At 41.7% G+C, this 14,810-nt stretch overlaps 1 protein-coding gene across 1 annotated transcript in view; it reads right to left on the minus strand.

Annotated features, from left to right (window-relative positions):
* The window catches only part of atp6v1ba (ATPase, H+ transporting, lysosomal, V1 subunit B, member a), a 92,340-nt gene that overhangs the window by 26,561 nt on the left and 50,969 nt on the right, over positions 1-14,810 (minus strand). Inside the window, exons 6-7 of the mRNA XM_063072048.1 lie at positions 12,663-12,802; positions 5,775-5,876 (exon numbers count right to left, since the gene is read on the minus strand). Coding sequence (XP_062928118.1) covers positions 5,775-5,876; positions 12,663-12,802 — 242 coding nt within the window. The remainder of the gene's footprint in view (positions 1-5,774; positions 5,877-12,662; positions 12,803-14,810) is intronic.

Here is a 14,810-nt window from a genome sequence, read left to right on the forward strand (position 1 = left end):
CCATATCCTTCTCAACTCATTACCCTGCATCCCCCTCTAATCTCTGATGCCCTGACTCAGTGGTCCTTAACCATCGAGCCGCAGACCGGCACCAGGCACGAGCATTTGCTACCGGGCCACGCGGAAACGGTATGATTTGGGGATATGAAACGATATGAGTCAGCTGCACCTTTCCTCATTCCCTGTCATGCACTGTTGAACTTGACCACCACCTCCCCCCACCCCCCACCGTTGTCCAGTCCACAAGAATATCATCAATATTAAACCGGTCCGTGGTGTGCAAAAGGCTGGGGACCCCTGCTCTGACTAATCAAGAACCTATCAACCACCACCTTAAATATACCCAATGACTTGGCCTGCATAGCCATCTGTGGCAATGAAATCCACAGATTTGCCACCATGGCTAAAGAAATTTTTCCTCACTTCTGTTCAAATTGGATGTCCCTCTATTCTGAGGTTGTGTCCTTTAGTGCTAGACTCCCTCATCATAAGAAACATCCTCTCCACATCAACTTTATCTAGGCCTTTCAATATTTAATAGGTCTCACTAAGATTCCTCCTCATTCCTCTAATCTCCAGCGAGAACAGACCTAGACCCTTCAAACTCTCCTCCTACGTTAATCCTTCCATTCCCAGAATCACTCTCTTGAATGCTCTCTGGACCCTCCCTCTCTAATGCCAGCACATCGTTTCTTAGAACAAAGGGTCCAAAACTGCTCACAATACTTCAAATGCAGTCTGACCAATCCCATGTAAAGTCTCAGCATTACATCTTTGCTTTTGTATTCTAGCCCTCTTGAAATGAATGCTAATATTGCATTTGCCTTCCTCACCACAGACTCCACACTTTGATTCCTTTCACCAAAATGCATGACCATGCGCTTCACTACACTATATTCCTTCCCCATTCTCTCAATCTGTCAAAGTCCTTCTGTGGACACCCTGCTTTCTCAACACTACCTGCTCCTCCAATTAGCTTTGTATCATCCACAAATTTGGCCACAAAGCCATCAATTCTGTCATCTAAATCATTGACATACAAACTGAAAAGACACCAACCACTGGTTACCGGCAGCCAACACAAATAGGACCACTTTACTCTCACTCTTTGCCTCCTGCCAGTCAGCCAATCTTCTATCCATGCATGTAAATTTCCTGTAATAGCATGGGCCCTTATTTTCTTTAGCAGCCTCATGTGTGGCACCTTGTCAAAGGGCTTCTGAAAATCCAAGTATACAACATCAACCGCTTCTCCTTTATCCTGCTTGTTACTACTTCAAAGAATTCCCATAGATTGGTCAGGCAAGATTTTCCCTCAAGGAAACCATGCTGACTATGGCTTATTTTATCATGAGTCTCCAAGTACCCCGAGATCTCATCCTGAATAATCAACTCCAACATCTTCCCAACCACTGAGGTCAGACTAAGGGGCCTATAGTTTCCTCCCTTCCTTCTTGAAAGAGTGGAGTGACATTTGCAATTTTCCAGTCTTGTAGAACCATTCCAGAATCTAGTGATTCTTGAAAGATCATTACTAATGCCTGTTATGTACCCCTAGGGTTCATATTTTCTGTGGACTGACACTTTAAAACATCGGGAGAATGAGATTGACCTTTGACACTGTTTGGGGGGGGGACAGATATTTGACGGACAATCGATGTTATGGTTTCTCTGCAGCTTGTTTTGAATATACAAGGGCACATAGACACACACAGTTAGAGTCAAGATGGATTCAGTCAATGGAAGACACCAGTGAGTCCATCGCTGGTTTAAACTTTCAGTAGTCCAAAAGGGGTGGGTTGAGATCAATCCTGAGTATTGATAAATGACTCTCACAAGTTTTCTGCAACTAGAACAAGTTTGCAGGAAGAGAAGAGAGGAGAGATAGGTTTGAAACAGAAGAAACTTAGTGACAAAGAGATCACTGTTTGGACTCTCTCTCTAAGTAGCCCATGAGGGTAAGTTTGTTTCCATTCGACTACAAAAGTGTGATTGTCACTTAGTTAATCCACAGGAGTGGGTTCTCTGCTGAGGTGAAAACCTTTGTGAATACCACATGTGTATTTACCCTTTGCCTGGGTGTGGTAGTTCACTGAAGAAAGGCACCCCTGTGGCAAATCACTGTTGGAGTTATTTCATATGTCGTGGAACTGGATAAGTGGCTATCACGTTGTGTGTCTGGGGTAACCTTGTGGAATCTACCAGTGTGTCAACCCTTGCCTGAGTGGTGGTTCCCTTGAAGAGGTTCCCCTCTGCGATAAGCTACTGTTGCTGGTAATCCATACATGGATTCTGTTGGAGTATCCTGTGGCCACCACTTTGAGATGACCCGCAGCTGAATTCAGGTGTGGTACCACTTGAGATGAAAGGATATTCGTTGAAGATCACTGTCGGTGATATTTCGTGTGTGGAGTGGAACAACTTTGGAGATAAAACCTACTACTATTGTTACCTTGTATTGCTGTTGTGGAATCTGAGGAATATCAATGTTATTGATTCTCGCAACATTCGTCTTTAGATTACAAACATCTCGCATTAACCAACCTGTGCATCTGAACTGAACTTTTCCTACCTACCATCGTAAGACCATATCAATTACGACCTAAGTTTGAAGAAGTTTGGGTTTTATATTTCCACACCTATATATGCATACACTTTGCTAACCTGTTTGATTTATCTAGTTTTATATTACTGTATTGCATAGTTACTAATAAAAAGTGTTAGTAAACGGCAAAACCAGACTCCAGGTGCATTCCATTTCTGCTGGTTCTTTAACCCGTTATTGGGTATGTAATATGCTGCCACGATCTCTTCAGCCACCTCTTTCAGAACCCTGAGGTGTACACCATCTGGGCCAGGAGACTTATCTACTTTCAGACCTTTCAGTTTCCCAAGAATCTTCTCTCTCCTTATGGTAACTTTACGACCCAATATCTGGAACTTCCACCATACTGCTAGTGTCCTCCACAGTGAAGTCCTGGATTATGTCTCAACTAACCTTGAAGGACTGGTGCCAAACGACAAAAGTTTGCCAGTTGATGAGTTCTGGGGGAAGCTATCCAAAGTAAAATCTGTGAGCACAGGGCAGTTGAGATTCAAAGAGCTCTGCCAGTTGATGAAGCTGCTTTTGGTGCTGCCAAGTTCTAATTGTGATGTAGAAAAGGCATTCAGCATGGTGCATCACATTAAGACATATATATATATATATATATATATATATATATCATATATATATGTGTGTGTGTGTGTGTGTGTGTGTGTGTGTGCGCGCGCGGCCAAGTGGATAAGGTGTCGGTCTAGTGATCTGAAGGTATGAGGCAGCATATTGTGTCCTTGAGCAAGGCACTTAACCACACATTGTTACATTGTTCTGCGACGACGCCGGTGCCAAGCTATATTCCCTTGACAACATCGGTGACGTGGAGAGAGGAGACTTGCAGCATGGGCAAATAAATTGTTGTGTTCTTTTATAATCAAATGTCCTGTATATATACACCCTTGGAGGTCGACCAGGGGGAGATATGGGGTTGCGGGGGGCGGGGTGGTGGTGAAATGAGTTTTTGCAGGGTGAGATGTCTGTAGAGGTGCCCTGCCTTATAAAAAACACACTAAATCAGGTTACTGACAGAGTTTGCTATTCTGAGGAAAGATCTGTTTATGTGCGCCATGCCTTGCTCAAAACAACTTTCAGAGGATCTTAGAATTGTAGAGACATATGAGGGGGGTAAAGGCTACAAAAACATTTCTAAAGACCTAATTGTTCATCAGTCCACAGTAAGAGAAATTTTGTACAAATGGAGGAAACTCAGTGCTGTTGCTACTCTCCCTTGGAGTGGGCACCCTGCAAAGATCACTCTGAGAGCACAATGTGCAATGCTGAAAACAGTGAAACACAATCCAAGGGTAACAGCAAAAGACCTGCAGAAATCTACAGAACTTGATGAAGTCTCTGTTCATGTGTCCACAATAAGAAAAACTCGTCTTGTCTTGTCCCTGAACAAGGATGGTGTTCAAGGACAGACACCACAGAGAAAATAACTGCTCTCCAAAAAAAAACACAACATTGCTGCATATCTCAAGTTTGCAAAAGACCACCTGGATGTTCCACAACACTTCTAGGACAACATTCTGTGAACAGAGGAGACAAAAGTTGAATTCTTTTGCAAAAAATGCACACCACTACGTTTAGAGGAAAAAAAGAGCACTGCACATCAATACCAAAACCTCATCCCATGCTTTGCTGTCTTGGAGCCTGGACATATTATAATCGTTGAAGGAACAATTAATTCAGAATTGTATCCAGCCATTTTACAGGAGAATATCAGGGTAGCAATCCATCATATGAAGCTGAATAGAAGTTGGATGATGCAACAAGACAATGGAAACACAAGAGTAAATCAACAGCAGAATGGTTTAAAAAGAAGAAAGTGTGTGTTTTGGAACAGACAAGGCAGGGTCCAGACCTTAACCCAATTGAGATGCTGTGACATGACCTTAAGAGGGCTATTCATGCAAGGCATCCCAGAATTATTGATGAATTGAAACTATTTTCTATGAAGGAATGTTCTGAAACTCCTTTTGACCATTGTTCAAGTCTGATTAGCAGCTGCAAGAAACGGTCAGTGATAGTTATTACTGCTAAAGGAGGTTCAACCAGTTATTAAATACAAGGGCTCACATACTTTTTCCAGCCAAGACTGTGAATGATTAAACAATGTGTTTAAAAAAGACTTGAAAAGTACGATGTTTGTTTATTATTAGTTTAGGCAGGTTGTGTTTGTTTATTGCTGTGACTTAGGTGAAAATCAGATTATATTTTATGAGTAATTAATGCAGAATACCAGGTAATTGCAAAGGGTTCACAAACATCTTCTTGCAACTGCAGATGCTTTAACATCAGCAACACTACCTTGGATTGAGACATGGATAGAAGGCAGCTCGAAGCACAAGGCAATTGGTGCAACTATTTCAGAAACAGGAAGGAACAATTTACACTTCAAGGGTGTCTCTATAACATCTCTTGTGAGACAGAATACATTTTATGACCCTCTAGCTCAGTGCAGCATGGAGCCAGCATAATATAGTGATCAAAGCTTCAGACAGAGCCCTCGAAATTAACCTCCCATGTCTTTGCTTCGAGATTAATAAATAAACAATTAGATTAATACAAACTCACTTATATTATTGCTTTCTCTGTCCTAGTTTCAAGATCAAGGGCCAGCTGATGGCTCAATGACATCGGCGCCGGACCCAGGAGCGGAGGTTCCCGAGTTCGAAACCAGTCGGGTCCGCTCCCGAGTACGCTTTCCATCTGTGCCGGGTTTAGTGTCGAGATCGCAACTCGACCTCGTAAAATAAAGGGAAAAATACAGCGAAAATGTCTATGTGAGGAGTGGCGTCCCACAGTCTCTCTCTCGTTCCGCGCCTTGTAAAAAAGCCATGAAAAAGGCATCATCACGGACGCACGCACATCAGACACGCACGCACAGACTCGCACGCATGCAGGCACACGCCAAAAAAAAACGATTCAAGATCAAACTGGTTAATCCAGCCTTCACAACAACATAAGCCAAAACTGTTATTACATGACAATCTAGTGATCTATCATGCACAGGCAATTCTGGACTAACTACAGCTACGGCCTGGTAATTTTATCATCCGCAGATTTTCTCTTGTTTGTGATTGTATGTCAGTGATCTTTTTCACCATTAACAGCAAGAGAGTTAACTGACACCAATTAACGAGATCTACACAGCTATTTTAAATTCACTTACACCCATGGCTGCAAACACAATGGCAAAATTTGCTGAACTGTAATCCATGACATCCTTGGATTTTTGAACTAGGCCGGCTTGACGGCAGATCTGGGCAGCAATCTGGAAAAACAATTCAAACTTGTTAACAAATACGTGTTTCAAAGTAGGTGCCCAGAAACATAAATCTACACTTCTGATTCTGTGAATTAGTTTCACCTTATTTTCATTTAGCTCTATTTTAACAAAGCAACTGTCTCTTTCTCCTGAAAATACTTATTTGTGTACACACACACACAAAAGTTACAGATAATGTTAGTTTAGGAACGCAGCAGCTTCTTTAGCATTGCCTTTAGAATTTATTCTGTTCTAGGCATGTCATAAAAGGGTCTACATGCAGTGTTCTTATAGTTCCATACATCAGGTAAGCTGCCAATCAACCCACGAAGTCTGTGCTGGTTGTCAAAGCAAATCCCATCATTCCCATTCCCCCACTCTTCCCTGTAACCCATCCTCTCTCACATGCCCACTGGGGTGGCATGGTTATCATAGTGGTTAACATAACGCTACATAGTACCAGCCACCTGGGTTCAATTCCCACTGCCATCTGTAAGGAGTTTGTCTGTTCTCCCCATGACTTCATGGGTTTTCTCCAGATGTTCCAGTTTCCTCCTACAGTCTGAACTCATACCGATTGATAGGTTAATTAGCCATTGTAAATTGTCCCATGATTAGGCTAGGGTTAAATCAGGGGTTGTTGGGCGGCATGCCTCAAAGGGCTAGAAGGGCCTGTTCCACACTGTATCTCAATAAAGAGAAAAAATAATTTCTACCCAGTGCCTCATATCATCCACTAACAGAAGTAATTTACAATAACCAGTTAACTATCAGCAAACATATCTTTGGCATGTAAAAGAAACTAGAGTACAAAGGAAGCCTACATCGTCACCAGGAAAACGTGCAAACTCCACCCAGATCAAACTGGAGATCAGGACTGAAGCCTACCAATCAGCAAATCTAAGTGGAGCACTATCACAGGTAAACAGCATCCATCACCAAGAACTATCCACTATCCAGGACATACTCACTTCTTACTGCTACCATCATGACAACAGACCCAGAAGCTTCAGGGCTCACACCACCAGGTTCAGGGGCAGTTTCTACCCCTCAACCATCAGGTTCTTGAACCAGAGGGGATAACTTCACTCACCCCATCACCCACAATCATTTTCAAGCACTTATCTCATGTTCTTGATATTTATTGCTCATTTATTTATTATTAGTAGCATTGTTTCCTTTTTTCCCTTTTTGTATTTGCAGTTTGTTAACTTTTGTACATTGGTTGAGTGCGGTCTTTCATTGATTCTATTGTGTTTCCTGTATTTACTGTGAATGCCCTCAAGAAAATGAATCTCAGGGTTGTAAATGGTGACACATATAGTTTGATAATAAACTTACTTTGAACTCTGAATCATGCTGGTGGACCTTTCCACAGTACTCTACCAATAAAATATATTGGCACATAGCATGCGGTGAATTTTCCAAAAGTCCTAATCCAGGCACAGCAGCACAGCTATTAATAATCTATATTCAATTCTGATCTCCAGTGCTCCTGTGTGAAGTTGGCACATTCTCATATGATTTCCTCCACACACCCCCCTGCCCAGGTCCTCCAATTTTCTTAACATCCCAAAAACTATAGGTTGATAAGCAATTTTCCCATGTGTGAGTGAGTAGTAAGTTCATCTTGGAGGGAGTTCAAGGGAATGTGAGAAGAGGTGATAAGGAAAATTAAAGAGGAAAGGGATTGTTCTGTAATCCAACAAAGACAATGGGTTAAATCACATGAAAATCAAACAAAATTCGTTTAGATTTCACACTGGCCCTTTTACTCATTATTATAGGCCTACAGTCAAAGCATTATGGGAAATCTAGTAAAACAGACAGATCCCAGTCCCCATCAATTTCAGTGCAGTCTCATAATCATCCCTCAATTCTATTATCTAATTCAGTAATATTACCTCAGTTAGTTCTATTGTCTGTCAAACTGTTGCCAAAGCATTTCAACCAGAACTATTTTATCTTGTTCATGCTGTCAAATTGAACTATTATTTCAAAAGTTTAAGGGAAGATAACATCTTTCTTTTTTCACTTCCCTTTCAGAAGCAAGAATTCAATATATTTTTAAGGTATCATCAATTTACCCTACAGGTTCCAACTGGCAGCAGCTACCCTCAAGAACCTTATTAATAAAACTATAAAGTTGAGGACAAAAACTTAGCAAGGTACTTAAACTGCAAAGGTAGAAAGAGAACAAACACATAATCTAAACATGTCCGAGATGTTTATGTAGGCAGTTTTTTTTTATGGAAGCTGTCTCAATCTTAAGACAACTCTTAAAAGAAAAAAGGCAAGTCTTCTGTTGCTTCACCATTGCTATCCTGAGATCAGTTTATACATTAGATTTCTAAACTTCATTTTCCAGGATGTAGACGTTGCCGTTAGCAGACATCTCTAATCTTTAATTGTCTCTAAGTACCCGGGGCAAGGCACCTTTTCCATCTACTGGATTTCCTCCATTGGGATTTCCAATATTCAAACCCAATGACGTTGGAAAAAAAGGCAACATCTTCAAAGAGCAGCTTGAAACAGAACCTGAGGCTTGAGAAATGTTTTTGAAGCCTAGGTGATTAACTGTAATGCATTTAGCAAACCAGACAAAATGATGGTGGAAGGAATAAATAGTTAAGGTGGCATGTGGGTTGCTTTCCAGGCTGCTTCCTCCTCGATGGTGTTAAGCATTGGGTTGCATTGAAGTGCCATTCATTCAGGCAAGCAGTGAGTAAGCAACCACACTCCTGATTTGTGTCTTGTAGATGGTTAGAGGACAAATGTTCGTCATTATTGGACACTAAAACCTCTGAATATCTTTTGTAGCCAGAGATTATGTGCCTATATCAGTCAAGTTTCTGGTCTACAGGCGATCCTAAGAGTGCTAATGGAACAGGACTCAATGATAGTAATGCCATTGAATATTAAAAGTTAGGCGGGCAGGTAAGGTTGCATTTTTAATTCCATCTAATGTCAAGAAAAGATGGTTCAACACTTGTCATCACCGGCCATACGGGTGTTGCAAACTTTATTTACTACTTATCAACCTTTGAACAATATTTAGATCTTGCTATGCACTGGCATGCACTGTTTCTTTTGGTGAAGGCTCAGGAATGGAACTGAACATTCTGTGACCATCGACAAATACTCTCACTGCTGATCTTGCAATGGAAGACCACAGATAAAGCAGCAAGAGTTGGGCCTATGCCATTTTCCAAATAAATTCCTGTAGCTATGTCAAGATAAAATGAGTGACCTGTAACATTTACAAACATCATCTTTTGTGCGTAGGACAGGGTTCCAAGTTAGACTGTTTTCCCTTTAAAGTTCATTTACTTCAGTTTTACCGGGGCTCCTGGATGCCACACTTGGTCAAATATTGCCTCCACAGTACTGTGCAAAAGGCTTAGGCATATATATTGCTAGGATGACTAAGACTTTTACACAGTACTGTATTCATCAATGTGGAGCGGAGAGTGAATTTGCAAATCTGGTAGGAGCAAACGATGTTGGGAATGGCAAAGGTGAAGCACCTCAGGAAGAGTGTGGGACAGGTGGCAGAGGAGAGGTGCCAGGGATAGAGGATGGCACAGGTGCAGACACGCCCAGCTCAGACACCAGGCAAGGTCATTTCATTCCAAACAATTGGTTTTATTGATCATTACAGAACGTCCATCTCTCTGGCACCTCCTGCTCCCTCCCCTCTCCCTTCCCCTTTTCCCAACCATGCTTCCTCTCTCCCTGCCCCCTTCCCACTCTCAGTCTAGAATAGAGACCTATATTAGAATTAGGTTTATCATCACTCACATGTCATGAAATTTTTTGTAGCTTTACATGCAATACATAAAATTGATGCAGTTTTCTGCAAAAGTTTTAGGCGCCCTATATGTACCGAAGACTTTGCGCAATACCATACATCATGGGGAATCAATCACTCACGCCTGGAATTCTGATCTTTGGTCCACAAGTTCTGAGGCTAAGTAGTTCTGCCAAAACTCGAAATAGGCATTGTATGTCAGTGGGACAATTTTTGATAACGCTTTATATTAAGATCTGGCTGGAGGGTGCAGACTCTGCTCTTCAGCACCAATTCCAGCACACAGACTGGAGCACCTTTGCTGCCCATACCACCACAGACTCTCAGATTAACATTGATTTATATACCACTCTGTCCTTGAGCACATCAACAAGTGTGTAGATAGAGTGACATCACAAAAACAAATAAAGTTTTCCCCAATCAGAAACAATGGATGAACAGAGAAGATCACCTCTTGCTCAAAGTGAGAGATTCAGCCTTCAGGTCTGGAGACCGGGAGGCTTACAGCTCAGCCAGGGCCAACCTGAGAGGGGAATCTCTCAGGCTAAACACATATACAAACAGAGAATAGAGGAGTGTTTCAACTCCTCGGACCCCCGGCGCGTGTGGCATGGCATACAGGTCATTACAGACTTCAAACCACCTAGTACTGTGCCCCCTTCCAGCTCTGCTTCCCTCCCTGATGAGCTCAATTACTTCTACGCTCGCTTTGACCGAGAAAGCAAGGAGGTCACACTCAAAGCGGGTCTCCCACCTGGTGAACTGCCTCTCTCACTTTCCACCTCCGATGTTTGCGCCACCCTGAGCAGGGTGAATGTACGGAAAGCAGCTGGTCTGGATGGAATACCTGGCCGTGTGCTCAGAGTCTGTGCAGGGCAGTTGGCCAGGGTCTTCACGGACATGTTTAATCTGTCCTTGGCCCAGGCAGTTGTTCCCACAAGCTTCAAGATCGCCACATTCGTGCCAGTGCTGAAGCATTCCACTGCCATAGGCCTGAATAACTTTCACCCAGTTGCAATCACCCCCATCATTGCAAAGTGCTTTGACAGACTGGTTCTATCACAGCTGAAATCCTGTCTGCCCACTACCCTGAACCCCCATCAATTTGCCTATCGCACCAACAAGTCAACAGAGGATGCCATCTCCACGGCACTTCACTCTGCCCTGACCCACCTGGGTAGCCCCAACTCATATGTCAGAATGCTGTTCATTGACTTTAGTTTGGCATTCAATACTGTGATCCCCTCTAAGCTGATCGCCAAACTTCGCCAGCTTGGTATCAGCTCATCCGTCTGCAATTGGACCTTGGACTTTCTGACTAACAGACTCCAATCAGTTAAGTTAGAACCCTCTTCTGTACTCCTTTTTCACCTATGACTATGTTCCTGTACATGGTTCTAACTCCATAATCAAGTTTGCAGGACACCACGGTGGTTGGTCTGATCAGAGGGGATGATGAGATGGCCTACAGGGACGAGGTCCAGCATGTGGCCACGTGGTGTGCCGACAACAACCTGCACCTTTACACCCAGAAGACCAAGGAGATCATTGTGGACTTCAGGCATGCTAGGAGCCACACACACGTCCCCATCTACATCAATGGAGCTGTAGTGGAGCGTGTATCAAGCTTCAGATTCCTTGGTGTCCACATTTCTGAGGATCTCACCTGGTCCCTGAACTCCTCCATCCTAATCAAAAAGGCACAACAGCGCCTTTATTTCCTGCGGAGCATCAAGAAAGCTCACCTCTGTCCCAGGATACTGACAGACTTTTACCGCTGTACCACTGAGAGCATACTCACCAACTGCAACTCAGTGTGGTATGGCAATTGTTCTGTATCGGACTGCAAAGCACTCCAGCGTGTGGTGAAAACTGCCCAGCGGATTATTGGCACCCAATTGCCCACTACTGAGAACATCTACGATAAATGCTGCCTGGGCAGGGCAAAAAGCATTATTAAGGATGCATCTCACCCTAACCATGGACTTTTTACTCTCCTCCTATCCAGTAGGCGCTACAGGAGCCTCCGCTCCTGCACCAGCAGGCACAGGAAGAGCTTCTTCCCTGAGGCTGTGACCCTGCTAAACCTCACATCACAATGCTAAGCAGCATTGCACCCATATTGTACTGTCTCAGTACTTTTATTTTGTAAATAACACTATTCTTTGCATTTCGGGTCCGATGCTAACTGCATTTCATTGGCTTTGTATCTGTACTCGGCCCAATGACAATAAAGTTGAATCTAATCTAATATTCCTTTGCCAAGAGTGTGCTGACTAGAAAAATATTCAGGATTGGGCTTGTCCTGCTTTTTGTGTGTGCAGAACATACCTGACCAATTTGTCATATTGATGTCACTGTTATAAACATAATGGAATTCTTTAATTAAAATGCACAGCTAGTTCTGCAGTGCTGTTTGTTCTCATATTCTTCCTTCAATCCAGTATAGGCTGTAACTCCTTGAATTCACACACTAAGTGAACTGAGGAACCTGAATATAGCTGTGAAGATGGAGATCACAGGAAGAAGCTAAAACAGATCATTCATTTACGACAGGTTCAGCCTTGTTTTGTGTACTTGTATGTTTGGGTTCCACCATCGTCAAGAATGGGGATACTCCTAGAGCCACAGCCTGTTTTATTCTTCATTTTTCAATGCAATTATGAAAAAACTAAAAGCCTTGCTATGCCATTTCAGAGGGAACTTGAGACTCAACCATACTGGTGGGACTGAGGTCAACGTGTACGCTAAATCAGGCAAGGATAACAAATTTTACCCTCCAGAACGTCGGTGAGCTTGATGATGTACCAACTGAACTTTTTAAAACTCATTGATTGCCCCCAATGCTCTTAGCAATTCTCATGTAAATACAACAATAATGGAGCTGAATAAACAAAAACAAATATTAAACCAATGTTCTATTTACAAAATATTCGGTATAAACCAAACATATTTAAAAAACTAATTTTATTTTCACAAACCTCATTATGGGGTAAACCTGCAGCTGAAAATATTGGTATTTTTTGTCCTCTAGCAATGCTGTTCATGCCATCAATCGCAGAGATTCCTGTCTGAATCATTTCTTCTGGGTATATACGACACTGTGGATTTAAAGGCTGACCTAAAAGATATCAGTAAAAATCATAGACTAAAGTCAAAAATAACAATATTCTAGTTTAAAAGGATGTATATAGCATTTAACATAGTAAAATGCTTCAAACCAGTTTGAATGAGCGATTCGGTTTGCTTGCTTTCATAGGCCAAATTATATGAATTAGGACATCATGTTGCAATTGTAGAAAACATTGGCAAGACCACACTTTAGAATATAGTACATAATTCTGGTCATTACACTACAGAAAGGATGTGGTAGCAATTGAGTGTCGAAGGGATTCACCAGGATGCTGCCTGGAATGGAGGATTGAATTATAATGAGATTAGATAGGCTGGGTTTATTCTCGCAGGAACGTAGGAATCTGAATTAAATTACTGACAACTGAGATCACATAATTGCAGTCATCGGCAGCCTGATTTTCCCCAAATATAATTTGTCAACATAGAACTATGATGACTTGAAAAACATCTACTCAATAATAAATAACCTTATCAATTTTGTGGAAGCAACATGTCAAAGGAATTGCCATTGTACTATACCTCAGTCTTTGGAAGATTCCAGATGGAATATGGTTGTTCCAGTTTAAGGTAATTGAAAAAACAGTAAAATATTTACAAGAGACAAAAGTCTGTATAAAGTCAATGGTAGAAAACCAGGACACAACACCGCCACCGCAAGTTTTCTATTGAAAAAGAAAATGTAATTTGAGGTTGATGCACAATATTTCTTGGTGAGATCAAAAAATATCTGCAATCTTTTTTTAAATGGGAAAAGTGAATACAATGCAAATCATTAAGGAACCCATCAAAAAGAAAAGCAAGCTCTATATTTCCAAGAATAGTTTTATCATATACTAGGTTCAGTATTTCATGTGCTTAGTCAGTATGGAACAGCAGAGATGTACCATTAAGAAGAAAGTGCGGCAGCATCTCTATTTTCTTAGAAGTTTGCAAAGATTTGTCGTGTCAACTAAATTTTGACAAACTTCTATAGATGTGCAGCGGAGAGCATATTGACTGGTTGCATCACAGACTGGTATGGAAGCACCAATGCCCAAGAATGGAAAAACCAAAAAAAAAGTGGTTACAGCCCAGTGCATTAAGGGTATAGCCCTCCCACCACTGAGCGCCGTACACAGACTGTTGTTGCAGGAAAGCAGCGTCCGTCATCAAGGACGCCCACCATGGCCCACCAGCCCATGTTCTCTTGCTGCTGCCATCAGGAAGGCGGAACAGATGGTACAGAAATCTGACGACTCACTCCATCAGGCTCAGGAATAGTTATTACCCCTCAACCATTAGGCTCTTGAACTAGAGGGGAGAACTTCACTCAATTTCACTCACCCCCTTTAATGAAATATTCCCACAACTTATGGACGCACTTCCAAGGACTCTTCATCTCATGTTATCAATATTTATTGCTTAATATTACTATTATTATTTGTTTTCTTTCTTTTTCTGTCTTTTGCACATTGGTTGTTGGTCCTGTTGGGTGTGGTCTTTCATTGATTTTATGTGTTTCTTGCATTTACTGTGAACGCCCATGAGAAGATGTATCTCAGGGTTGTATATGGTGACATGCATATATGTGCTTTGATAATAACTTTACTTTCAACTTTGAATTGAAATCAAAACTTTGAGAATGTTTTCCTCTCCACAGTCAATAAGGAAAAACCACTACAATTCAGCACAAACCTCTGCAAATCTCAGTGAAATATTTTGCAAACAAGATGATCAATTCACTCAATTTCCAGGCTTTAGGAGATGGAAACCCAGAAACATTCTTGGTTAGCAACAAGCAAATTAATTTTAAAAATATATTTTACCAAGATCAGTATCTTAGAAACTGTATTCAAAATTTAAATTTATTTAAAGAAGCATATTTCTGACAAAGAAAAAATCAGATCCTAAGTATGCTGTGTAGTTACTTATGCCTCACATATTTCACAATATTGCTAAATTATAAATAGTGGACACACTACTGGGGCACACTGCAACCATACACTTTGACCCAA

Source organism: Mobula hypostoma, chromosome 19 (genome assembly GCF_963921235.1).
Source record: "Mobula hypostoma chromosome 19, sMobHyp1.1, whole genome shotgun sequence".
Lineage (NCBI taxonomy): Eukaryota > Metazoa > Chordata > Chondrichthyes > Myliobatiformes > Myliobatidae > Mobula > Mobula hypostoma.